General features: G+C 35.1%; 1 protein-coding gene across 6 annotated transcripts in view; it reads right to left on the reverse strand.

Annotated features, from left to right (window-relative positions):
* The window catches only part of ITGB8 (integrin subunit beta 8), a 103,032-nt gene that overhangs the window by 6,354 nt on the left and 68,890 nt on the right, over positions 1-27,788 (reverse strand). For 3 of the 6 annotated variants that reach the window (XM_077122227.1, XM_077122225.1, XM_077122229.1), the window contains exons 9-13: positions 16,728-16,862; positions 13,891-14,296; positions 11,014-11,239; positions 9,779-9,885; positions 1,949-2,047 (exon numbers count right to left, since the gene is read on the reverse strand). In XM_077122227.1, the coding sequence (XP_076978342.1) occupies positions 1,949-2,047; positions 9,779-9,885; positions 11,014-11,239; positions 13,891-14,296; positions 16,728-16,862 (973 nt within the window). The remainder of the gene's footprint in view (positions 1-1,948; positions 2,048-9,778; positions 9,886-11,013; positions 11,240-13,890; positions 14,297-16,727; positions 16,863-27,788) is intronic. The other 3 variants (XM_077122228.1, XM_077122230.1, XM_077122226.1) reach the window with 2 other exon arrangements.

The following is a 27,788-nucleotide window of genomic DNA, read 5'->3' on the forward strand; positions in this document are numbered from 1 at the left end:
ATCAATATGTTTTATGCATTATGGGAGTCCCAGAAGGAGAAGAAAGGGGAAGAAGGAATATTCAAAGAAATAATGAGAAAAAAACCTCCCAAACTTAGTAAAAGACATGGATATGCACATCCAAGAAGCTAAGAAAACACCAAACAAGATATAATTGAAGATAAACACACCCAATCACATACTGATCAAACTATCAAATGCAATGGACAAAGAGAGAGTTGTGAAAGCTGCAAAAGGAATGCAACAAGTTATGAACAAGGGAGTCTCAATTAGATGGAGTGCTGGTTTCTCACCAGAAACCATGGAAACAAGAAGGCAGAAAGTGCTGAAAGGAAACAACTGCCAACCAAGAATTTATATTCAGCGAGACTTTCTTTCCAAAACAAGGGGGAGAATAAGACATTCCCAGATAAATAGAAGTCGAGCAAGTTCATCACCACTAGACCTGCCCTACAAGCAATGCTAAAGAGAGTTCTTCAAATTGAAAGGCAATGACATTAGACAGTGGTTCCAAATGGTATAAAGAAATAAGTACCTCTGGTAAAGATATCCATATAGGTAATTATAAATGCACTACTATTGTATTGTATTTTTGGTATATAACTACTCTTCTTATTCTCTACAGGTGCTAAAATGCAAATGCATAAAACGTAATGATCAATATATGGTTTTGGACATAAAATGTACAAAGGTACGATTAGTAACAAGTTCCAAAAAAGGTAGGGGGACAGAGGGATATAGGAACAGTATATGTATGCTATTGAAGTTAAATTGGTAACAAATCAAATATGATTTTCAAAAATTTAGGATGTTAACTTTTAGCCCCACGGTAACCACAAGAGAAATACATGAAAAATATATGCAGATAGAAATAAGAAGGGACTCAATATGGTGCAATACAAAAATTCAAATAAATATGGAAGTGAAAAAGTTGTGATGGATGCAACTAGGTGAAGGAATCTTGAGAACTTTAAATTGAGTGAAATAAGCCAAAAACAAAAGTACAAATATTGTATGGTTTCACTAATATAAACTAGTTATAGTTAGCAAACTCTGAGAATTGAATTCTAGAGCATAGGTTATATAGAAAGTAGGCAGAGATTGGGCAATTAATGATTAAGGAAACAGAATGTTCGATAAGGCCCATTGTAAAGATTCCTAGATTGTAAGCTCTTCCAACAGTCACTTCCATTCCTGAGTTTTAACTATCATTTCTAAATTCTGAGATGCTGTAATCTTTGTGTTTAACCTGGTAGTTCCCTGGAACTTTGGGTATTTGTGTGACATATGAGACATAGAGTTAGAATTCTGCAGCTCTGAAAGCATTATTCTATATAGCAATTGTTAAAGAAGCTGAAAAGGAGATCAGATTTCAACTAGAGTATGAATGAAATGGACCAGGTTAGGACTAAGGTAAATCAGAATATAGGGTAAAAAAGATGAAATTGCCTGTATTTTAAAACCTCAACTTCTGTGTGAGACCAAAGGAAGAAATGTTTATTTGGTCCAAAATTTAAATTTTCTGCAGCGCACTATCTAATTTAACCTGTATGGTCAGTTTATTTAAACAGCATAATTACATGGAACCTAGAGTAGAGAATGAGATCTTGTTATTCTGTATAGGTTAATGTAATACCCTGATACATTTCAGAGTATTTTGGGCAGAAAATAAAAAAGTATTTGCAAAGTCCCCTTAAGGGACTGGGGAAAAATGTAGAAGTATTAAATTTCCCCACCTGGGGAATTCCTGATACTCACAAGCATTAGGGACTCCCAACTTAATAAGCCCAGCCCTTGATTTTGAGGCTTGCCCTTTTAAACTTATTTTGCATGACAATATTAAGCATACTTATAATTATGCCAGAGAACCTCTTTTTTTGCTCAGATGTGTAGTTTCTCTCTCTAAGCCAACACCACAAATAAACTCACTACCCTCCCCACACCTTACGTGGGACATGACTCCCAGAGCTGTAAGTGTCTTTGGCAACACAGGACGTGGCTCCCATGGATGAGGCTGGCCCTGGCATTGTGGTGTTGAGAATGTCTTCTTGACCAAAAAGGGTAAAAGAAATGAAACAAAGTTAAGTTTCAGTGGCTAAGAGATTTCAAATAGAGTCAAGAAGTCATTCTGGAGGTTGTTCTTATGCAAGCTTCAGCCAGATATTGCAAATTGTCACACTATGCCAACCCCCTACCAACAGTATTCCTGAAAACCCTGAAGAATACCCTGGGCTCTAAGATTCTATAAAATTTTTACTTATTAAGTTTATTTGTCCAGAAACTTAAGGCCTCCAGATTGTTCCTATGCCAGATAAGCCCTGAAACCCAGAGGTACCAGTCTCTCCAACATCAAACAATTTCACTCCTCTACTATATAAGGTTGACACACCTTTGCAGTACAAAGAAGTTAAAATGATCATTTCCCAGATATCCCTGAAGATGGAGAGAATGATCAAATGAGAGAGAGAAGGTATACTGAGAAATTGTTTCAACAAACAATTATGATTATTACCTCATTATGTAGATATTTCTTTTTAGTTTCTAGGGTATTTAGTTTCTAGTGTATTAGATTAGCTAGAAGGAAATACCTGAAATTATTGAACTGCAATCTAGTACTTTGATCTTTGATAATGATTGTATAACTATATGGCTTTTATTATGTGCCCATGTAATTGTAAAAACCTTGTGACTGACGCTCCCTTTATACAGTGTATGGGGAGATAAGTGATAAAATAAAAACAAAAATAATGATGATGATGATGACGATAATAATAATATGGGGGATAAGGGGTATGAGATGTTTTGGGTTTTCTTTTTTGGAGTAATGGAAAGGTTCTAAAATTGATTGTGGTGATGAATGTACAAGTATATGTTGATGCTGTGAGTCACTGATTGTATACTTTGGGTGGATGATATGGTAAATGAGATATACCTCAATAAAACTTCATTGAAAGATAAAGCAAGAAAAACCCACAAATTACATATAATGAAAAAAATAGGCAATTATTAGCTTTTCGATACCAACACACTTTATGCCTGAAGAAAACAACTATATGTTGATACTGTGGTCACTGAAGTTATCTGGAGAAAACAGATAAACATATTTAACATACTCAAGGAAAGAAAGTGAATCAAAGATTTGATAAGTGGTAAAACTGACTTTCAGGTGTAAATAGGCATACATAAACATATAAACATACAGGATCTTTAAATTAAAAAGGAAAAAAGAATTTTCTTCTTGTAATATTAAATTCCTCCATCCGCCTAATAAAAGAAGACTGAAGATGTTTTTAAAGAATAAGAAATGACAGAAATGTTTTGAAGGAATACATAAAAAAAATAAAATAGCATAAATCCATTTGAAGTAAAAATCAAGCAAACTGGTTATCACTATCCTCCCTGTTTTATTTAATGTTTGGGTACTGAATTAATGTCCATAAAATTAGGAAGTAAGTGATTATTTAGGGAAATAAGGACAGTTAGATCTATTCTTCACTTAAGATTGTTTTCCAGTATAAAACTAGTTTTATTCATATATGTAAACATTTAACCTTTTATGGTGTTGATTTAATTTTTGGTACACGTATACTGTATTTAGTTTTGTTTCATTTATTATGCACTTGATTTTAATATGAATTGGCAACTCTACTTTTGAATAAATAATTCTGCAGCTTGAAACATATGGAAATCGCCATTAATGAAAGAATTGAGGGACAGAAGGAGTACAAGACTTATAAGCACTATATAGCAAAATGGCAAAAGAAAATCCTGCATTATTGTAGTGACTTTAAATGTAAATAAATTAAACTTGCCAGTAAAAAGGCAGAAATTGTAGAACGGGTAAAAAAGCATAACCCAACTATATGTTGTTTACAGGAGACTCAAAGACATAAGTAGGTTGAAAGTGAAAGGATAGAAAAATATACCATGCAAGTAGTAACCAAAAAAGACCTTAGGTAGCTATACTAATATTACATAAAATACAAAATCGCTCCAAGGGACAAAGGTTGTCATTATATAATGATAAAGAGGTCAATTCAACAAGAAGATATAACAACTATAATTATATATGGACCTAACAACAGAGCCCCAAAATATATGAAACAAATATTGACATATTTGAAGGATGAAATAGATCGTTCTACATTAATAGTAGGAGGCTGTAATACAACATTTCCAATAATGGATAGAACATTTAGACAGAAGATCAATAAGGAAATACAAGACTTGAACGAAACTCTAAACCAAGTAGACCTAACAGACATATATAGAAGAATTCGCCCAATGGCAGCAGTATATACATTCTTCTCCAGTACACATAAATCATTTTCCAGGATACATCATATGTTTGGTCACAAAGCAAGTCTTAATCAATTCAAAAACATTGAAATCATACAATGTATTTTCTCCTACCACAAGGAAATGAAGCTAAAAATCAATAGCACAAGGACAAATGGAACATTCAGAAATATGTGGAAATTACACATTTATACTTTTAAACAACCAGTGGGTTAAAAAGAAAATCAAAAGGGTACTTAGGAAATATCTTGAAGCAAATGAAAATGAAAATACAACAAACCAAAATTTATGTGATGCAGCAAGGGCAGTGCTGAATGGGGAATTTATACCTCTAAATGCTTACATTAAAAAAGAAAAAAGTTTTCAAAGCAAAGTCTGACTTCAAAACTGGAAGATCAAGAGAACAAAAAAAAGCAAACTATACCCAAAGTGAGCAAAAGGAAGGAAATTTTAAAGACTAGAGTGGAAATAAATGAAATACAGACTTAAAAAAAAAAGTTGGTACTTTGAAAGAAAATCAATAAAATTGGCAAATCTTTAACTAGCCTGAAGAAGAAAAAAGAGAAAAGCTGGAAATAACTAAAAGCAGAAATGAAAAGAGGGACATTATTGTCAACTCCATTGAAATAGAAAGGACTATAAGAGGATCCTCTGAATGACTGTACACCAATAAATAACATAACCTAGATGAAATGGACAAATTCATGGAAACACACAAATTATGTACACTGACTCAAGAAGATATAGAAGATTTCAACAAGCCAATAACTAGTAAAGAGATTGAATCAGTAATCAAAAGTCTCCCAACAAAGAAAAGCCCAGGACCAGATGGATTCACAAGGGAATTCTTCCAAACATTCCTGGAAGAACTGACATCAATTCTGTTCACACTCTTCAAAAAAACTGAATAGGCAGGAGCAACCTAATTCATTCTCCAACACCAACATGCCAATTTTAGATAAGCATACCACAAGAAAATTACAGGCCAATATTTATTATGTATATAGATGCAAAAATCCTCAACAAAATGCCAGCAAATGGAATCCAACAGTACATTAAAAACTATACACATGATCAAGTGGGAATTTTTCCGGGCATGCAAAGGTGGTTCAACATAAAATCAATTAATGTAATACACCACATTAACAGAACGAAGGGAAAAAACACATGTTCATCTCGATGCAGCAAAAGCATCTGACAATATCTAGTACTACTTCTTAATATTCCTTAGAAAACTAAGAACAGAAGGAAACTTGCCCAATATGACAAAGGGCATATATGAAAAACCCACAGCTAACATCATACTTAATGGTGAAAGACTGAAAGCTCTTTCCTTAAGATCAGGAAGAAGACCAGGATGTCTACTGTTACCACTGTTTCTTTTTCAACATTGGACTGGAAGTCCTAGCCAAAGAAATTAGGCAAGTAAATGAAATAAAATGCATTCAAATGGAAAGACAGAAGTAAAATGTTCCCTGTTTGCAGATGACATGATCCTATATACAGAAAATCCTGAAAAGTCTACAACAAACTACTAGAGCTAATAAATGAATTCAGCAAAGTGGTGGGATAAAAAATCAATATCCAAACATTCAATTGTGTTTCTATATACTAGTAATAAACAATAAGAAGAAATTAAGAAAAAAATAATTTACAATAGCAACTAAACAGATCAAATATCTAGCAATAAACCTAATCAAGAACGTAAAGGACCTGTACACAGAAAACTACGAAACATTGCTGAAAGGAATCAAAAAGGACCTAAACAAATGGTAGGGCAGTCTGTGTTCCTGGATTAGAAGTCTAAATATTGTTAATATGTCAATTCTACCCAAAGTGATTTACAGATTCAATGCAACCCCAATCAAAATTCCAATAGCCTTATTTGCCAAAATGGAAAAGCCAATTATAAAACTTAAATGGAAGGATAAGTTACCCCAAATAGCAAAAGCCATCTTAAAGAAGAAGAACAAAGTTGGCGGACTCACACTTCCCAATCTTAAAATTTAATCCAAAGCCACAGTAGTCAAAACAGCATGACACTTGCACAAGGACAAATATATAGACCAATGAAATTGAATTGAAAGTTCAGAAATCAACTCTCACATTTATGGCCAACTGACTTTTCACAAAAGGGCAAAAAACATTCAATTGGGAAAGAATGGTCTCTTCAATAAATGATATTGGGAAATCTGAATCTCCATTTGCAAAAGAATGAAGGTAGACCCCTACCTCACACCATATACAAAAATCAACTCAGAATGGATCAAAGACCTACATATAAGAGCCCAAAACTATAAAACTCCTAAGAGATAACACAGGGAAACATCTTTAGGAATTTATGTTAGGCAGTGGTTTCTTAGACTTTACACGCAAAACACAACAAAAGAAAAATTAGATCAATGGGATCTCATCAAAATGGTAAACTTTTGTGCTTCAAAGGCCTTTATCATGAAAGTGAAAACAACTTGCTCAGTGGAAGAAGATATTTGGAAACCACATATCCGATAATAGTTTAATATCCAGAATATATAAATAAATCCTCCAACTCAACAATAAAAAAACAAACAACCTAATTTTAAAAATGGGTCAAGGAGTTAAATAGACATCTCTCCAAAAAGGATACACAAATGGCCAAAAAGCGCATGAAAAGATGCTCAATGTCATTAATTTTTAGGTTAATGCAAATCAAAACCACAATGAGATACCAATTCCCGTGGCCTTGGTAAGGGATGGTGGTGATAACAACACACCATTGTGAAGGTAATTAACAACACTGAATTATATATTCGAATGCAGTTAAAAGGGAAAATGCTATGTTGTATATATGTTACTAGAATAAAAATAAATCCATGGAACCCCTAAACACAAACAGTGAACCCGAAGTTTAACCATGAACTATAGTACAAATGAAAATGTGCTTTCATCAATTGTAACAAATGTACCACACCAATAAAGTGTTAATAATAGGTTAGTAACATGGGAACCCTGTATCTTATGCATGATTTTTCTATAAACCCACAACTTCTCTAATAAAAAAGAATAGAACACCTGGTAGCAAAAGCAGTCAGTGAAAGCTTTCCATATCTTCACAGACTGAAAGAATAAGGAAGGTGTTCTAAAACAGTAATAGAATGGAGTCTCTCTAAAAACAGTCCCTGCCGTGGTAGCTTTCTCATTTCAAGACTTATATTAGGTTGGACTTATGTTTTCAAGCAGTGTCTACTGGTAAAGTGATTCTTTGGGAAAAAAAATCCATATTTGTAGTGTTTGCTAATTTCTGTGGTGTAGGTTTTCCCACTGTGGCTGATTTTAAACTGCTGTCTCGATATTACTGGGTGTGGAGCTGAGGTTTTATGAGCAGAACTAGCCCTTGCAAATGACTAGGAGGTACCCCTAGCCCACCACTGGAAGAATCTTAGAGGCTGTCTTATTCTAAGCCCTGATTTTTAGAATTTAGCCATCCTCTGGAGAGGCCTCAAGCCACTGCCTCTTTCTATATGTAACCGTTCTACTTTCCTTAAATCACAGCAGCTCCACTTTAAACTGATTTGCACACTGGGTTTCTGGGTGAAACATCATACTTGTGAATTTGGTGTTCCCCAAAGCAAAGTTTCCCCCAAATTTTAGTACTTAGTATATGATCAATAAAGGCCAAATAACTTTGGAGAAACTGCATATATCATTGCCCTTTCTAGTGTTCACACTATAACATAGTATATTAACGTTTCTGAAAAGCCCTACAACAAATAATTCTATATTATGAGAAGGAAAGGTGGAAAGGAGGCCTGAGGGAATGAAAGCACCAAATGCAAGTCTTTTCTACAGGTCACACACAGAGAGAATCCAAGGCTCCCTATTCAAAAGAGTGGCCTCTGAGTCTTCTACAGCACCCTACAGATTCACACACTGATACACATGCTTTAGTTCTGACAGAACATGTCATTTCTCTTGGCTGGCTCAGAGTGACTCAATCAACTAAAGCATATCTTTAATGGGGACAAGTGGCATGATCCCACTTACTGGCAGGAGTTAAGCCAGAAAAATCAAAAGGATGGCCTTTAAGAGTGATTGAGTGGGTGGATAATAGAGGGGCTAACAAGTGCTCTTTCTCCTGTACAATAGATGAGAAGGGGTGGGGAGCCCCCTAGCTACCAATACATTTTTAAAATAATGGGTTATGATCGAGGTCATTTTCAGGGCTCAAATTTGCAGATATTTTTAAATGTTGTTATGGAGGGCTAAACATTTAACCCTATCCTATGCCTCTTTTCTTAGTTTTGGTCAGGCAAGGACTTTTATTAAGGACCTTTGGGAATACTTTTTGTAACAACACAAATCAGAGTAGAGTGTTTACTTAACATAATAAATGACATGTTGGCAGTAAAGCCCTATTTGTTAGAAAAGGCACTTGACTTTCTGGCATGATTGCTACAGCCCTAGCTGGCAGCATATGGTCTATTTTCAGAGCCAAATAAACTATGGGCTAAGATCAGCATGGATGTGGGGGAAAAAGGAAGCAGAACTTTGGAGAAAGTTTATTCTTCTGTACAATCTCTGTAAGAGCTGGAATTATCTTCCAGGAGACTTGAAATAGGTAGTAAGAATGTTTTTGAAGAAAATGTAATTTTGAGCTTGATTTTTAATTCACATATAGTACAACACCTTATAACTGTGCAAAGTGGGATGCTAGTTTTTGGGTTGTAATGACCTTTGTTTAAAAATAGTCTTTGAGAATAGCTCTCACATGTTTCCCCCATTTATAGCTCACCATTCTTTTAAGTTCACCAGTTCATTTAATCACAGAAACCCTTAGAGGTTAGTATTATTATATCCATTTTACAGATTAGAAAACCAAAGTTCAGAGAAGCTTTGTGGGAAGCCTATCATTTCTTTGCTAATGGTGTTAAGGAATATGTCTTAAGCCAAGGTCTTCAAACTAAAAGTTCCATGGCTTTTCCATTATGCCATTTATAAGCATTTACCTTTAAACTACATTTATTTCAGAATAAAAACAACTAAGAAAGAACAACTTTGAAGTTCTGTATTTTGCAAAAGTAGATCATTGCTACATAAACTGGTTGGCTTTGCCTGAACATAAAATTAAATGTTGGTCTGATGCGAGGAAGATCAGAACTCGAAGCAAGTTTGGTTATGAAGGAAGAGTGTGGTTCCAGAGACTTTGTAAGAAATGACACTGAGATGTACACTGTGGCTCACCAAGGCCTCAGTCCATTTGGATGCCCTTCCAGAGGTCTGTGGTGTGGGAATTTAGCTGGGCAGTTTAGATGGGAAGCCTAACAACTCAGCCAAGCCAGGGCAAGCATGCTCAGCAGGTTAAATGGACCACCATCTCTGGGACATTTAAAACACTGAAGTAGTTAATCATTTCCTTAGCATGATTCATCATGGGCCCTTTGTAGGAACAAGATGTTCTACAGATACACTTCACTTCTCTGATTATTAAGCTTTGGTTTACCTGATGTTTGTTCCACATAATGTTGTTCCATGAGTGCACAGGAAGTTTTACACTTATCAAGTATAGCTTGGGAAAGATTGTGTGGATGAAGGCATTGCACACAATTCCTGAAAGGGAAAAAGAAATAAAAACATTTATTCTTTAAAAAGATTGTAGCCTTTAATGTTCTCTGTGAGAAATAAAATAACAGAATAGGACAACAGCCTTGTAAAACTAGGAAATAAATATTATGCAAATTATTTGTAACCTTGGCTGAATTTAATATCCTGGCAATTATATTCTAACAACTTAAAATATTTCAAAAATGTATAAAATCAAAATAATGATTTCTCTATATTGAGAGGAAAATCTATAGGCAATGAAGAAGGTATTCTTGCCACAAATTAACTATTAATCGTATTGGTGTTTTTGAAGATGAATATTATGACACTACTAGAAAAAGAATTAGCAATGACTAGAGAGTTCAAATTTTGGTCAGGTTTATTAACAATAATTCCCATTAGTAATAAATGCATAATTAAAATATTTACATTAGCTACAATCTGAGAAAGTGAAATGTCTTGAAAATTTTGAATAAAACCAACGGGAAGGTAGTGAAGTTTAGAGTGGTAGTCAGTGTTTGAGTAGGTCCTAAACTGTAATTGGCAAATCTATTTTGGCACGAAACAATAATGCCACCTTTACTAGACATGTCACCTTCCGTTTATATATCACTTATTTCTAGAGTACTTCATAGCTACCATCATTTTTTATCTTTACAATATTAAAAATAAAATATAGTAATAACATACTTATTCTATGTTTGCTATGTACCCAAGCACAAAGCGTTTTTTTCTTAACATGAATCATCTAATTTAATTATTTTGCAGAACTACAATAAAGTATTATCATTTATCCTCACTTTTCATATCTGGAACCTGAGGCATGGAGAATTTCAGCAGTTTGCTCTAGATCACACAGCTAATTAATAATAAACTGTGGAGCAGGCAACCTAAGGCGATGATTGCCTAGATAAATTTTGATGCTCTCACATCTAGCTAGTAGCCAAAGATTGGAATTCAAATCTCTTAATTCCTAAAACTCAACATTCAGTCCTTTAATTGGCATGATGACAAAAGTTAATCTGGAGGGGTAGATTCAGCAACCTTCAAAATTTAGGGGGGCAGAACGATAAAAGGGACAAAATTAGCTATAATGAAGAATGCTTTAGGTATATTTGGAGTCAGACAACATACCAGTTCTCATTGCAAGCTGGATTACATGTGGGGCAATGTTCGCAGAAACGGCCAATGCTCCTGGGGTCAGCACACTCACACCTGCCGCACACACATGTCCCTCTTCCACTGCACACCTGGCCCTTTGCATTGATGCAGTGCTGGGCAGATGCTGACGGGCACTGGCACCGATCCCCTTCCCAGCCACTGAAGCACTGGCATCTGCCTGCTTCACACTCTCCATGACCTGCACAAAAAAAAAAAACACTCCAGGACGTTAAGTTACTGGGGCTGCCAACTTTGTGAAGAGTTTCCAAACACAGATTCCCCTCTACCTCCGTGGAAACACACTGAGAGTCCAGTGAATGGAAGCAGCATTATTTTCTATTCATTTGACATAAGTCATTGCCAGGCCTTACAAGTGTCTAGTTTCAAAGCTGTTCTATTGCAGATGAACTCCTGATGCTAATGTAAGTGCTGACAAGTATAAAATCTGCCCCTGCTGCGGTTGCTGTGTATTTGAACATCCCATTCATTCAGTTTTAAATTAAAAAAATACAAATGGATATAAAGAAGCTACAAAGGCTGAAGTTATTGTAATTGTTTGGCTTGAAATCAGAAAAATAACAGCATTTAATTAATGGTTTCCATAATGTGCGTGTTTATTTTGTTGTTGCTAAGGTCTGGGATAACTTTGAATGACCTGAGGCAAAGCCTTTTAGCACCTCAGTTCTACTAGTACCAAGTTTAAAGATAGGGTTTCCTGGGAAGTTGAACTAATGCTTTCATATCCTCACTACATTATTTAATAGGTTAGTGGAGCCTGTTCTAAAGTATGCTGTGAGACAAATAAGTTGAGGGAACACAGGTTATGCATAGTTAAATGGATTTTAGACTGCAGGAATGGTCTATAATTTAATATGCTAATGTGATCTAGAAATCTTCAAGAAGGGGTACATCTTACAGGGTTGACTAGTGTTTATCAAGCTTATTTGGCCACAAATATTCCTTCTTTCTTCCCTCCGTCCCTCTATCCCTTCCTTTCCTAGCTTCCTCTTTACCTCCCTCCATCCTTTCCTTCTGTCCCTTGCTTCCTTCCTCCTTCCCTGTATTGCCAAGTACTTCACAGGGTAGCTTCCCATGGAATCTACTGTTGGACCAGCTCAATTGGCTAGAGTGTAAAATAGTGAGGCCAAGGCCAAACAAATGTCTAGCAAATACTGTTCTCTATATACAGGCTCCACGCGTAATCCCAGCCAGCTGGCCTGTGAATGTGGTTTAGGTCTCAAGGAGACTAGGAACAAAATGTAGGGTCAGCCCCATGGTTTACCACTTATGTACGAACAATTCAAAGCAGATTCTCAACTGCTTGTGAGTCAGTAGTACCATATGCATAGAGAAAGGCCAAAACATTGATTTTTGATATTTCACTGTAGGCAGACTGGAATACTCAATGTATTTCAAACTTCTTTGAGAGACTGACGGCTATGGGCCATGATCTCTGAATTCTTTTTCAACCCTGTTCCTAATAAGATTAGCTCTAAAAAGTAGCAGACAATTGCTGATGGTTCATTCTAAAGTCACCTATAGTCCATCCTACCCATGAGACTAGGTATAGCTGGATGAAAGTTTGGAATATAAAATATCCTGTATATATAACAGAATAAGAAGGCAATTTGCCATCACATACTTAAGTAAATGCAATATAGGTCAAATTTTTAGCTTACACAAGAATAGACAAGTATTTTTTGTAGATCTGTTAACTTTCTATATGCTCAAGACAAAGAAAATATTTCAATTCCTCAAAAAATTTAATAAAAAATTATTTACTAAAATGCGAATATTAAAAGGATATTTTCATAAGTAAAAGAAAAGTCATCACAGAATTGTGATGACACGTAATTTATTTAATTTATTTAAAAACATTTCATTTTCAAATGTTGTGCAGATTTTTCGGAATCTAACCTCTAGGTGGCAGTAAACCTAATTAACTGAAAAGTAAGCTTGATATTTAATTTTAATTTCATTAAAAATGTATCTGTGGGGCGGGCCGCGGTGGCTCAGCGGGCAAAGTGCTTGCCTGCTATGCCGGAGGACCTCGGTTCGATTCCCGGCCCCAGCCCATGTAACAAAAACGGAGAAACAGAATACAATAAAAAACAAGAAAATGTTTAAAAATGTTTCCCTTTCTTCCTTCCTTCCTTCCTTCTATCCTTCCTTCCTTCTCTCTGTCTTTCCTTTAAAAAAAAAAAAAAAAAAAAAAAAAAAAAAATGTATCTGTGTATGGCTTTAGGGACTACTCTTCTAGATTACTTATTAAACTAGTATTTTCTTGAAGAATGCTGCTTTGACAATTCTGTTGCTGGTAGTGTACTAAAAATAAATTGGATCAGTTTAAGTTTTTATTCAATTACAATGCCATTTATATTGCTATAATAATGCTTGAGAGTTTTCTGATGAATGAAAGGTATATTTTTATAGCTCACTTCCCATCATCCTGACAAAAATAAAATCCTCTGAGCAAGCTGGAGGGAGTGACTGCTTATTAGAACGAATCAGAGCCTTCTAGGGAAATACATTGATGATAGGAAACCTATCACATTATCATCAATAATTTCCTTTTCTGGTATACATCTTTTCAAGGTCAAAAAATACAAGAAAGTTCCAATTATTTTTTGCTTTTGAAATTTGAAGTATTTCCTGGACAAAAGAAATTTAAACTTAAATATCAGAATCATGTGTTTTGCATCTGTTGCCATGCCCTAATTTCACAGACCATGAAATTTTGATTAAAATCATATTTAGTGTCATAATTTTAAAGATGTAATTGGAAGATATTTTGACAGATATACTAATACAATAGTGACTATAAAACTGCATGGATATATTTAAACTCACCAGCACACAGATTTCCATGGTGATATGGACAAGAAAAGTCATCCTTTTCACAGTATTTTCCATATACTTTTCCAAGCTTGATTTTGTGACATAAACATTTCCCACAAATGCAAACTCCTCGACCGCTGCAAACAGGTTGATCCTTGTGTGACTTGCAACTCTCAGCAGGAATTTGATCTTCATCAAAATGACATTTATTCTCATCACAGTGGAAACATGTAGCATCTAGAAAAGTTTCATCTATACACTCTGTTTTAGGTCCTCTGCTGTCATCACATTGACAGCTGCAGTTTCTGTGTATAAGAATTTTAGTGGTTTCATTGAAACCAATTGGCTTGATTATTGCATAGCTTTTTCCTCCTGTGACATCACATTTTTTCATTGTAACTGTTACATTAAAAAAAACCTAGGGTTGGGGGAGGGGTGGAGAAATATATTTACATGTCTTGATTACTTTTATTTCCATTAAAATTTCTGTTACTATTATTTTGAATCAATAATATACTATCCTAGATAAATTAACAAAATTTATAAACCATACCTATAATTCTCTTGTATGTAGATGTAACATCCCTTTTGAATGCCATTTATTTCCTAATTAATGAACTAAAAAGTTAAAGGATGCAATGTTTGCTAATTACCTATATTGTGACGTTCAACAAAGCTGGATACAAATCTATTGGAAGTGTCTATTCCACTACTGGTGATTAATTTATGTTCTGAGTCAATTTCCTAGCAAACTTAAAATAGCTTAAGATAGGCCATACCATTTTCTGGATTCAGCCCTTAAATTGTTGTGGGGTTATTAGCACTAATAAGCCAAAGTAAAGTGCTGCCTCTCTACTGGTTTAAAACCGAGAGATGAGATGTTCAAACAAAGAATTTTTATTTTGTTCCTATTTTCTAGAGGCCTAAGTAAAGGTTTAGTTTATTCAAGGTGTCATTGGAGGGCAATGTGAAGCTTGCTCAAGGAAAAGGTTTGGGACACTCATTTTCAGCTCTTAAGACCGCAATATAAGGTCATACATTTGTCTCAGTGGGAGATGACAGGCCAGAATTAAGGAGCTGGGCTGGCAGGAATTGGTTTCCTTCATAAATCTGTAGCTTATTTCTCCTATCAAATTTTCCTTTTCCCTATTCTCTCTCCCACAAAACAGTTGGCTTAACTTATCTATATTTGTTGACCCACTTTAGCATCTCCAGGGACTTTGGTGTAGAAGAAGGTTATGTGTTTGGGTTTTTTTTTTTCCCTGTTGAACTGAGATCCTTTATAACTTAAAAAAAAATTGTGCTTGACCCTTTTGTTGCTATATATATATTTTATATATTTATAATGAAATATTTAGATTTATGTTTCTATATTATATATATGCATTAAGAATTAGAGGAAGTCTTACAATATTAAACTCAATAGAGTACTCCTGTGCTTGAAATGTTTTTTGTCTTTCAGAACGTTAAGGATTATCAGATGTTCAGGATAATGTGGTCCCTCTCAGTCCTAATAATAGAGTAGAACTTGGGTTTTATGTAATTAAGAGGTCATATGACCATTCCTGATAATCCAACTTTTTGTACTATATGGTTGAAAATGAGGGGAAAAGGGATGAAGACAAAGAAAAAGAAAAAAGTATAAGAACCAAGGAAAGCCAATCTGCCAAAACCAAGATTGCGAAGGAACTACATTTAAGAGGGTAACCATTTTTCAGAAAATAACATACTTCTAACTTTGGTTAGTACAAAGTTTTCTCATATTTAATGGATGACAAATGTATATGTTATAAATTGGCAAATGGTGTGTTCTGAATAAAATCCAGGGAGTGATTATAAAGGAGCCTATAGAATGAGAAACTTTCAATAATTAATCTTAAAATGTGCGGCTTTGTTGGAACAACTATACTACCGCAGATTCTCAACTTTCCAAGAAGGAAAAATACTTATAACTAAAGAGAATGGAAGATTCCCTTTAATTTAATTTTGGAATTTTTCATTTCTCTCAATAACACCTTTTATCTTTCTGTATATAGCATGGCATTTTAAAAACTTAATAACATCATAGAACTTTAGAAGTGGAGAAAGGGGTATTAGAAATCTTCTAGTCTAAAACATTCATTTAAAACTGAGGCAATTGATGCCTCAAGAGGTAAAGATTCACTAAAAATCACTTTGCCCTACAAGAACTACCTTTAAAAGCACACTTCTGCTTGTTCACCCTCTATTGTGCTGATCCTGGGAGAATCCTTATCTCCCTTGATCTTATTTCCTGATGCTGCTATAATCTGGGCCTCTCCAGTTGCATAACACCCATTTTTAGCTAAGTAGTGCCACGCCTCCTTTTTTATTGTTCTTAACAAATGCTCCTATCTCCTCCCTAGATCATTATGAAAGAAAGATTGGGGAATTTTCAGTCTTTGTCAACTGCTGCATTACCTGCATTCTTTCCTATGTCTTACTAGCTGTGATTTCACATTCTGAGAATTTTCAGAGCAGAAACCAAAAAAGGCATTATCACCATCATAAGTATAGATGCTACTTTTTTGAGGAAATGTGATGTCCTAATGTAGACTGGCAGTGATACCTAAGTTTAAAGTACCTATTATTAAATAAGTATTGACTATAATATTAATTTATTTATTTGCTTAGTTTAACCTGAGAGTTTGGGAGAAGAGTTGAGCTAAAACAAGTAGGAGCTTTCAGAAGAGACAACAGAAGTTACTATGATGTTTAGACTTTGGAAAGTCAGGAGTAAATAAGGTTTTTCAGAATGGTTTGCTTTTTCTGCCCGAAAGCATGCCAAATAACACAGTTAATTTAAAATAGGAAAAAACAGACCCACATACTTCATCATTGCTTGACACGTTTCTGCATCCATCTGTGCCTGGCCTTCTGGTCCCATCTGGACAGATGGCAGTAATGTTAAAATAGATGCCCTGTACCTGGTTTTCCACCTGCACTTTCACTTCTGAAATGAGTTTCTGCAAAGACATCAGTTTTTAATTCTTTACTATGGCAATTTCAAACGTAAGCAACAAAACAATAGTCAAGTTTATTAAATCATCCAAGATTTAATTTTTAACTAAATCAAAGAAAGTCTGTCTCTGTAAAAGGATGGAAAAAAAAGACATCTCCACATAATGGCCCAATTATATTTCAAATAAATAATAAGCACCGAAGAATTATACTCTCTGCACTTAAATTGCTCTCTTCACATATTTCCATAAACATATATTTTGATCACCTCAGAGTTATTTCTTAGCCTTTTATAAATTATTCATTGTTTTGTTATCCAATTATACTTACATTTTATAACATTTAAATACATAAATAATGTTTAAATACAATATAAATACATATATATTGAGAATACATATATCATCATGGAAGGTAACTCTTGAAAGCTTAAAAGTCTGAAACACGCTTCAAATATATATAGCTGGTAAAGAAACATTTCAGTTTCAAATACTTTAGGCTATCATAAAAGCTATCATGCCTAATTGATACAGAATTGAAAGGAAAATATTCGGGAGGCTATTTCTATATTGTAGGCACAAGAATTACCTGCCACACATGGGACTATAAAATTCTCCAAGGATGGCCTAAGAGCTTTGTTAAGTCTCTGGGACTTGTTTGCTTCAATCAATTTTGGCCCAAGCCTTTATATTAAAATAGCACTTCTTACTGGGCAGAAAATCACTCATTTATTTAGTCATTCATTTATACATTCATTCAATATGCATCTATGAAACGCCCACTGTGTATCAGGCACATGCCAATTTCTTAATTCATAATCTCTGAATTCCAAAACAGTCAAGCTACCTTAAATATATACTGCAAATCTTTGTGTATTTTGTCTCATAGAACTAAGAGTCTACCACATGCAAAAGATCTCAACTTGTAAACGACAAGAAGGGGAAAGAATGAAGTCTGTACCTAAAGAAAGAGAGTAGCAGTGTGTGAAGAGAAAAATAATTTCCTATGGCTTCTATTTCCTTAACTTAATTTTTCTTCCTCAAAGGTATAATCCACAATGAGACACATGCTTACTGATTAGTAACTAATAATAGAATTCTGGTAGTGAACCTTCAGAACAAGATACTTTCTTCAAATTTGTGAATTTATGTGGATTAGATAAGACTATGTCAACTACATTAATAGTCTCCCCAAGAACTCAGTACACTTTAATTATTTAATTGAGTAATTTCAGCAAATCAAAAGAAACTTCTAGTGGTATACAAATGGTATTGATAGTTTGAAAGATGAGACAGAAATACTAACACAATCTAGCATTCTCACTTGTTCTTCTGAAATTCTGCTCCACTAAAAACCTTAAATTGGTTAGGGATATGTTTTTCAAACAGGGAGTGAAGACAAATGTCTAAAATTTTTCTGTTTTGGGATTTAGAAAGTAAGCTCCAGACACAATATTAAACTTCCTTTTCAATATCTGAAAGGTACGGTACTGGGGAAGAATCTGTTTTTCTGATGCAGAACTCGTCAATGAATTGTGATGTTTTTTCTGGTGAAAACAAAGTTAAAATTTCAGAAGAATTTTGAAAATATAGACCTATATAGTGGATATATCCTATATATAGGGTCCCAAATTTAGGAGATTAACTAGCCAGAATAATTTTTTTGTTTAACTTGGCTGTATTTTTCCATTGTTAAGGTTACTCAAAACTACAATGGCCTAAAGCATCACAAATGTATTCTAGCAAATAAAGAGCATAAAATCAAATGCTGCTGTCTTAAGAGGCTCTTTATCTTTCTTCCTGACACACAAGTATGAAGTCTGTTCATTTATGTGCCTTGTCTGGAGTAATAAATGAATTCATACTTTAAAATTTAGGATGACTTCTAACACTGTAAGCTCCTTCCTTATTTTGATTAGTTTTTGGAACAACCTGTTGAAGGGAATGAATTCCACACATTTGATTTTCCTTGATAAGAAGCTCCCCTGTCCTAATGATCTTTTGTAAGCCTGTGAAGGAAATATAATTTAAAATGCTCCTCTTTACTTCATCCAACATAAGTTTTCAGACAGAAAATTCCTTGGACGAAAAAAAAAAAAAAAAAAGGTCTAATAAGATTTATTTTTCTTTTAAAAGAAGAAAGTTTAAACAAGACCTTTATTTTATATTCTGTGTATATTTCCTGCTTTCCCTTGCTAGCCATATTAAAGGCATGTGATGACTGGAAAAAATTAGAGAAGAAGCCAGAGGTTTTTCTGGTTGTGTTGGCTACGATTTACACTATTAAAGTCAACTGCATTGAGAAGGGAATCAGAGAGCATTTTGGGCTTTGGGACTTTATCAATGGCCCCCAAAATTCAAAGTAGAATAAAGCATCTCTTTGACACAAGGGAAAGTAGGTGGCAATACCAAGGAGGAAGTATCTGGGTTCTGGAGTCCAAAACACCTGAATTCTGATCTAACTTCTGTTCATTTGCTGTGTGACCTTGGGTAAGTTAATGAAGTTCCCTGATGCTCAGCTTCTACAAATGTATAATGGGGGCACCAATACCTGCCTTATAAGACTGTTGTGAGGAGTAAGTGAGGTTTTATGTGGAAAGTGCTTGGTTCTTGGTAGTATTAAAATGATTCAACAGTCCTTATTATAATAACATCTTAATAGGAATTAATTTATCCCAGAAATCACCCAGGTTGAGAGTAGATGTTTCTTTCAATTCTTTGCCTTTACATTCCCCACTGTTCACAGAACTGTTGATGCATAAGACTGCCAATTTAATAAAATAGTATTTTAATCAAGTTAATTTGAAATTTAGATAGCCTCAGTCCGATGCATTGTCAATGAGAAAATTGAGCACAAAAGGTGAATTGATTTTCCCAAAATATCAGGGCTGATTAGTGGTAGAGCCAGAGCTAAATGCCAGTTTCCTGCGTCCCAATCTAATGTTCTTTCTACTCTTCTCTCAAGATGATATGGTGCTAGTTTGTATCTTGCCATAGAAAATTGAAATTAAAAGTTTATTTTGAGTGGGTGCAGGTGGGACAAAATGGTGACGTAGTGAGGATGGAATTTAGTTCATCCTCCAGGGCCCCTAGTGAATAACCAGGAGCTATATGGAACAACTGTTGCGAGGACATCAGTGACCAGATGCACATTGTATACCAGTCTTGAACAGGTGGAATGGCTGAGATCCCACACAGAACTATAAGTCTCCCAAGCCATGGAGGCTAGTGCCCCTTCCCCGAGGGCATGGCAGGCTGGTTCCCCAAGGGAAAATAAAACACACTCTACTAGGAGCAAGGAAGGTAGCCCAATCAAGCTCCAATTGCAGAATTACTTAATAAATTCAGACTGCTGAAAACAGGCCCAGAGCACAGATAAACCTGGAGTAAGCACTAAAAGAACCATAAGTTTTCACCCCAGCAGGGAGGAGGCAGGGCTGATGGAAAAAACAAAAAAACAGAGGTGTTTTTATGTTGTAAAGCACAAAATACTGGAAAAGGGCTAGACCCCAAGAAAAGGGGGCACATATAGCCTAGGGACACATAGAGCTGTGTACCAACTCCAACTCTTGGTTGACAAACCCAGGGAGCTGGAGTCAGCTTTGAAAAGGGTTTTTTTCTTTTCTTTGTTTTTAACTTCTTAACACCTTATTAGTTAGAACTGCAAGCACTCTTAGGCTTCAGCACTGCTTCAGGCAAGGGCAGAATTAAGGCATTACTGAGAGACAAAGTAGCTAGTAGGTGAAAGGGAATAATTCCCTAAAGGATGTATGCTCCCTAAGAAAAGGAGGACAGGGTTCAGCTCAAGTGGTGGCCCTCCTTCAGGGAATTCAGGCTCCAGGGGCTGGAAAACAGAAGCAACTTAAGCCTACCTCCCACCTCAGCCATTGTCTCAACCACACCACTGGTAGGGAGAGGCTGCTGAAAATTAAAGGCATTGCATCACTTTATGCTGGTGGGAAGTTACAGGCTGACAAGCTCCACATCCTGGGCAGGATAGGAAAAGCACAGAGTCTAGAGGCTTCATAGGAAAGTCTGGGTCTTGATACTGGTTATACCCTCAGAGAAACCCGATGCTGGGGTTATATCCTTCTTCTGAGACATGGCCTGTCTGATCTGGGAAAATCTGACTGGGATTGATCGTATCTGAGGAGACCCTCCTCAAAAAATGTTCCATATAGGTAGGGCAAAAACCAGAAAAACAAGAGCTGAAAAATTCCAATCAGTTAAACAGAAGCTATGCTAGAGGTCTAGAATAAATTGAACTGAATACCAAAGAACAGATAGAGTACAAAGCCAACCAACAAGAAAAACCTAGGTAAAAAAGTGAAAATGATCTCTAGAATAAGCCAATCTAGGAAATCAGATGCCTAGACACCAGGAAAAAGTAATAATTCATACTAGGAAAATCGAAGATATGGCCCAATCAAAAGAACAAACCAACATTCAAATGTTCTACAGGAGTTGATACAACTAATTAACAGTGTTTGAATAGACATGCAAAATCACATCAAAAGTCAAATCAATAAATTGAGGGAAGATATGACAAGAGATGAAGTATAGAAAGAAGACACTGGGCAATCATAAAGAAGAACTCAAAAGTTTGAAAAAATATTACAGAACTTACGGGAATGAAAGGCACAATAGAAAAGATGAAAAAACAACAGAGACCTACAACAGACAATATGAAGAGGCAAAAGAAAGGATTAGCGAACTAGAGGACAGAATATCTGACTTCCTACACACAAAAGAACAAAATGAAAAAGAATGGAACAATATGAGCAGGGTCTCAGAGAACTGCGTGAAAACACGAACCATGCAAATATACGTGTTATGGGTGTCCCAGAAGAAGAGAAGGGAAAGGGGGCAGAAAGACTAATGAAGGAAACAATAACTGAAAATTTCCCATCTCTTATGAAAGATAAAATTACAATCCAAGAAATACAGCATACTGTACTGAACAAAATAGGTCCAAACAGGCATACTCAAAAGACACTTACTAATCAGATTGCCAAATATCATAGAAAAGAGAGAATTTTAACAGCTCCAAGAGAAAATCAATCCATCACATACAAGGAAGCTTTATAAGACTATGTACAGATTTTCAGCAGAAACCATGGAGGCAAAAGGCAGCAGTATGATATATTTAAGATACTGAAAGAGAAAATTGCCAACCAAGAATTTTATACCCAGCAAAACTATCCTTAAAAATGATGTAGAGTTTAAAATATTTTCAGATAGTCGCTGAGAGTGTTTGTTACTATGACACAGGCTCTACAAAAAAAAAACCACAAAAAACAAACAAACAAAAACTAAATGGAGCACTATAAGCAGATAGGGAAAAAATAGGAGAGAGAGAGAGAGAGGTTTGGAGTAGAAATGAAGACTATCAGTAAAGGTAAAAAGTGAAAAAAAATAAGATGTATAAAATCCAAAAGACTATATGGTAGAAGAATGGACTGCCTTAGTAAAAATACCATTAAATCTTAATGGATTAAATTCCCCAACCAAAAGACATAGACTGGCAGAATGGATTAAGAAACAGGATCCATCTATATGCTGTACACAAGAGAATCACTTTATACTTAAGGACAAAAACAGATTGAAAGTGAAAGATTGGAAAAAGATATTTCATGCAAACAGCAACCAGAAAAGCGCAAGGATAGCTATACTAATATATGACAAATTACATTTCAAATATGTAAAACAATTAAAAGAAACAAAGAAGGACAATATGTATTAATAAAAGGAACAATTCATCTAGAAGACATAATAATCGTAAATATTGTGCCAGAGTGCCCCAAAATACATGTGACAAACACTGACAACACTAAAGGAAGAAGAAGATGCCTTTGCAATAATAGCTGGAGACTTCAATCCAGTGCACTCATCAATTTGGATAGAATATCCAGACAAAGGATTAATAAGGAAACAGAGATTTTGAATAATACAATAAATGAACTAGATTTAACAGACAATTTACAGAGCACTGCACATCCCGTGATAGCAGGAATCACATTTTTCTTAAGTGGTCATTAATCATTCTCAAGGATAGATCATATTCAGGGTCACAGAGCAATTCTCAATAAATTTAAAGATTGAAATTATACAAAACACTTTCTCAGATCATAATGAAATGGAGTTGGAAATCAATAACAGGAAGAGGGCCGGAAAATACATGGAAGCTGAATAAGACACTGTTAAACAACCAGTCTGTCAAGGAGGAAATTACAAGAGAAATCAGTAAATATCTCTGGACAAATGAAAATGAAGACACAACACTTCAAAACTTATGGGAAGCAGCAAAGGCAGCGCTGAGAGAGAAATTTATTGCCTTAAATGCCAATATTAAAAAAGAAGAAAGAGTAAAAATTGAGGAATTAACTGTTCACCTGGAAGAACTAGAGAAAGAACAGCAAACTCACCCAAAGCAAACAAAAGCCAAGAAATAACAAAGATTAGAGCAGAAATAAATGAAATTGAGAATATGAAAACAATAGAGAAAATCAATAAAACCAGAAGCTGGTTCTTTGAGAAAATCAGTAAAAGAGATGGACCCTTAGCTAGGATGATGAGAGAGAGAGAGAGAGGGAGAGAGAGAGAGAGAGAGAGAGGCAGACAAAGACACAGAGAGAGGTGGGGGGAGATTTCAAACAAATAAAATCATAAATGGGAGAGGGGACATAATCACTTGACTCTGCAGAAATAAAGGGAGTAATGACAGGATACTATGAGCAACTATATGCTAATAAACTAGACGAAACGAACAACTCCCTGGAAAAGCATGAACAACAACAATGACTGAGAAGAAATAGATGACCTCAACAAGCCAATCACAAGGAAAGAGATTGAATCAATCATCAAGAAGATCACAAAAAAAGAAAAGTCCAGGACAAGATAGCTCCACATGTGAATTCTACCAAGCATTCAAGAAAAAATTGGTACCAAACTTTCTCAAACTCTTCACAAAACTGAAGAAGAAGGAAAGCTACCTAACTCATTCTCTGAAGCCAACATCGCCCTAATATGAAAGCCAAAGATACTACAAGAAAAGAAAATTACAGATCAATCTCTTTAATGAATATAGATGCAAAAATTCTCAACAAAATAATTGCTAATCAAATCCAACAGCACATTAAAAGAATTATACACCATGACCAAGCGGGATTTATTCCAGGCATGCAAATCTGGTTCAATACAAATAAAATAAATTAATGTAATATACCATATCAATAAATCAAAGCATAAAACCCTTATGATTGATTGATATAGAAAAGGCATTTGATAAAATTCAACATCCTTTTTCTTGATGAAAACACTCCAAAGGATAGGATTCCTTTGGAATAGAAGGGAACTTCCTCAACATGATAAAGGGAATATATGAAAAACCCACAGATAATATCATATTCAATGGTGACAGACTGAAAGCTTTCCCTCTAAGATCAGGAACAAGACAAGGATGCCCACTGTCACCATTGTTATTCAGTATGATGCTGGAAGCTTTAGCTTTTAGAGCAATTGACAAGACAAAAGAAATAAAAGACATTCAAATTGGAAAGGAAGAAGTAAAACTCTCACTGTTTGCAGATGAAATGATACTATACATCCAAAATCCTGAAAAATCTATAGCAAAGCTACTAGAGCTGATAATTGAGTTCAGCAAAGTGTCAGGGTCCAAGACTAACATCCAAAAATCAGTATTGTTTCTATACACTAGTAATGAGCAATCTGAGAAGGAATTCAAGAAAAAAATCCATTTACAATAGTAACCAAAAGAATCAAATATTTAGGAATAAATTTAACCAAAACTGCAGAAGACATAGATGCAGAAAAGTACAAGAAATTACTAAAAGAAATCATGGAAGATCTAAATAAATGGAAAGGCATACTGTGTTCATGGATTGGAAAAGTAAATATAGATAAGATGTCAATTGTACACAAACTGATTTGTAGATTCAATGCAATATGAATTAAAATCCCAAAAACTTACTTTGCAGAAACAGAAAAATGAATAACCAAATTTATTTGGAAGGGCAGGGTGGCCCAAACAGCTAAAAATATCTTGAGAAAGAAAAATGAAGTGGGAGGTTTCACATTACCTTATTTTAAAGCACATTTAAAACCTGCAGTAGTCAAGACAGCATGATACTGACATAAAGATATATATACTGACCAACAGAATCTGAGTGTTCAAAAATAGACCCTTTTATCTACAGACTATTGATTTTTAATAACTGTGACAGAATAGTCTCTTCAATAAATGGTGTTCAGAGAACTGAATATCCCTATGCAAAAGAATGAAAGAGGACCTATATCTCACACCCTATACAAAAATTAACTCAAAATCGATCACAGACTAATAAAAGCATTAGAGCTAAGACCATAAGACTTTTAGAAGAAAATGTAGGAAAATATCTTATACATCTTGTGATGGGAAGTAGTTTCCTAGATCTTACACCCAAAGTGCAAGCAACAAAAAGAGAAATAGATAAATGGGATCCCCTCAAAATTAAACACTTCTGTGCATCAAACAACTTTGTCAGGAAAATGAAAAGGCAGCCTATGCAACGGGTGACAATATTTGTAAACCGTGTATCAGATAAGGGTTTAATATTTAGAATATAAAAAGAGATTTTACAACTCAACAGCAAAAAGACAAATAACATAATTTAAAAATGGGCAAAAGACATGAACAGACACTTTTCAGAAGAGGAAATACAAATGGCTAAAGGGCATATGAAAAGATTCTCAGCTTCACTGGCTATTAGGGAAATGAAAATCAAAACCACAACGTGTAGCATCCCACACCTACTACAAAGGTCATTATCAAAGAAACAGAAAATGACCAGTGCTGGAGAGGATATGGAGAAAGAGGCACACTTATTCACTATTGGTGGGAATGTAAAATGGTACAACCACTCTGGAAGGTAGTTTGGTGGCTCCTCAGGAAGCTAAGTATAGAATTGCTATTTGATCCAGCAATATAGGAACTAAAGGCAAGGGAAAAAAAAATGGACATTTGCACACCTATGTTTATAACAGTATTATTCATGATTGCCAAGAGATGGAAACAGCCAAAATGTCCATCAATGGATGAGTGGCTAAGCAAGCTGTGGTATATACATTTGATGGAATATTATGCAGCTGTAAGACAGGATAAAGTCATGAAGCATGTAGCAACATGGATGAAGTTTAAGGACATTATGCTGAGTGAAACTAGCCAGAAACAAAAGGACAAATACTGTATGTTCTCACTAATATGAACTAACATTAATGAGTGAACTTTGATAGTTAAGGTTAAGAACACAGGTTATCAAGAAATAGAGGGTAGAGATTGGACATTTGGTGCTGAAGGAGTACAGAATGTGCAACAGGATTTTTTGTAAAAATTCAGAAATGGATAGCACAATACTATCTGATTGTAGCACAATAATACAAGTATACTGAATGAAGCTGAATGTGACTATGGTAGAGGGAGAAGGGCTAGGGGCATGTATGACACTAGAAGGAAAGAGAGGATAAAGACTGAGACAGTATAACTTAGGAATGCCTAGAGTGGAAAATGATGGTGATTAAATGTACAAATACAAGAATGTTTTTGCAAGAGGAAGAACAAATGAATGTCAACATTACAAGGTGTGAAAATGGGATGGTATATAGGAAAAAACACAATCAATGCAAGCTAGAGTTTATAGTCAACAGTAACATTATAATATGCTTCCACTGAATGAAAAAAAAGGCAATATGCCAAAACTAAATGTCAATGAGCAGGAGATATGGGGAAAGGGTATGGGATTCTTTCCAGAAGAAAAGGAAATGCCTTTATATAGATTGTGGTGGCAAAGACATGGTTATGTGATTATATCAGGAACCATTGATTTTTTTACTTAGGTTGGATTGTACAATGTGTGAATAAATAAAACTGTTTAAAAATGAACAGAGAGATAAAAGTGCTGGAGAAAATGTGAAGAAAGAGATGTACCTATTCACTGTTGGTAGGGAAGCTGAGAGGTGCAGCCCCTCCGGAGGGCAGTGTGATGGTTCCACAGGGGGCTAGGGGTGGGGTTGCTATATGATCCTGCAACCCCACTGCTTGGCATATACTTAGAGGACCTGAGAGTTGGGACCTGAATGGACATTTGCACACTGGTGTTTATGGTAGCAGTGCTCAAGATTTGCAATGGATGGAGGTGGCCTAAGGGTATAACAACTGAGGAATGGAAGGGGGATCTTTGTTTAATGACTACTGAGGAGCTGTAGGAAGGAATGAAATTGTGAGACATGCATTTATGTGAATGAACCTTGAGGACTGTATGTTGAATGAAATTTCAGAAACAAAAAGACAAATATTATCATGCCTCATTTATATGAAGTAACTGTAATATACAAACTCGGAGAATTGAAGTTGAGAGCATGGGTTATCAGGTTGGGGCCTATTGTAAAAGCTCCTAGATTGTAAGCACTTAGAGCAGTCACATCTGTTCCGGAGTTGTAATCATTATTTTTAAATCTGAGATGCTGAGCTATTTGTGTATAACCTGGTCGTTCCCTGGAACTTTGGGTATTTGTGTGACACCTGACAAAATAAAAATTCAGTGGCTGAGAGATTTTGAACAGAGTCTAGAGGTTATCCTGGAGGATATTCTTATGCATTATGGCTATATCCATTTTAGAGTTTATGATGTATTGGAGTGGCTAGAGGGAAGTACCTGAAACTGATGAACTGTATCCAATGGACTTGATTCTTGAAGACGATTGTATAACAATATAGCTTTTACAATGTACTGTATGATTGTGAAAAGCTTGTGGCTCATGTTTCCTTTATCCAGGGTATGAAAGATGAGTAAAAAAATAAGGACAATAAATAAATAAATAAATAATTGGGGGGGGGGTAAGAGGTAAAAACATTTGGGTAGATTGGAGTACTACTGG

This window comes from Tamandua tetradactyla, chromosome 1 (assembly GCF_023851605.1).
Source record: "Tamandua tetradactyla isolate mTamTet1 chromosome 1, mTamTet1.pri, whole genome shotgun sequence".
Lineage (NCBI taxonomy): Eukaryota > Metazoa > Chordata > Mammalia > Pilosa > Myrmecophagidae > Tamandua > Tamandua tetradactyla.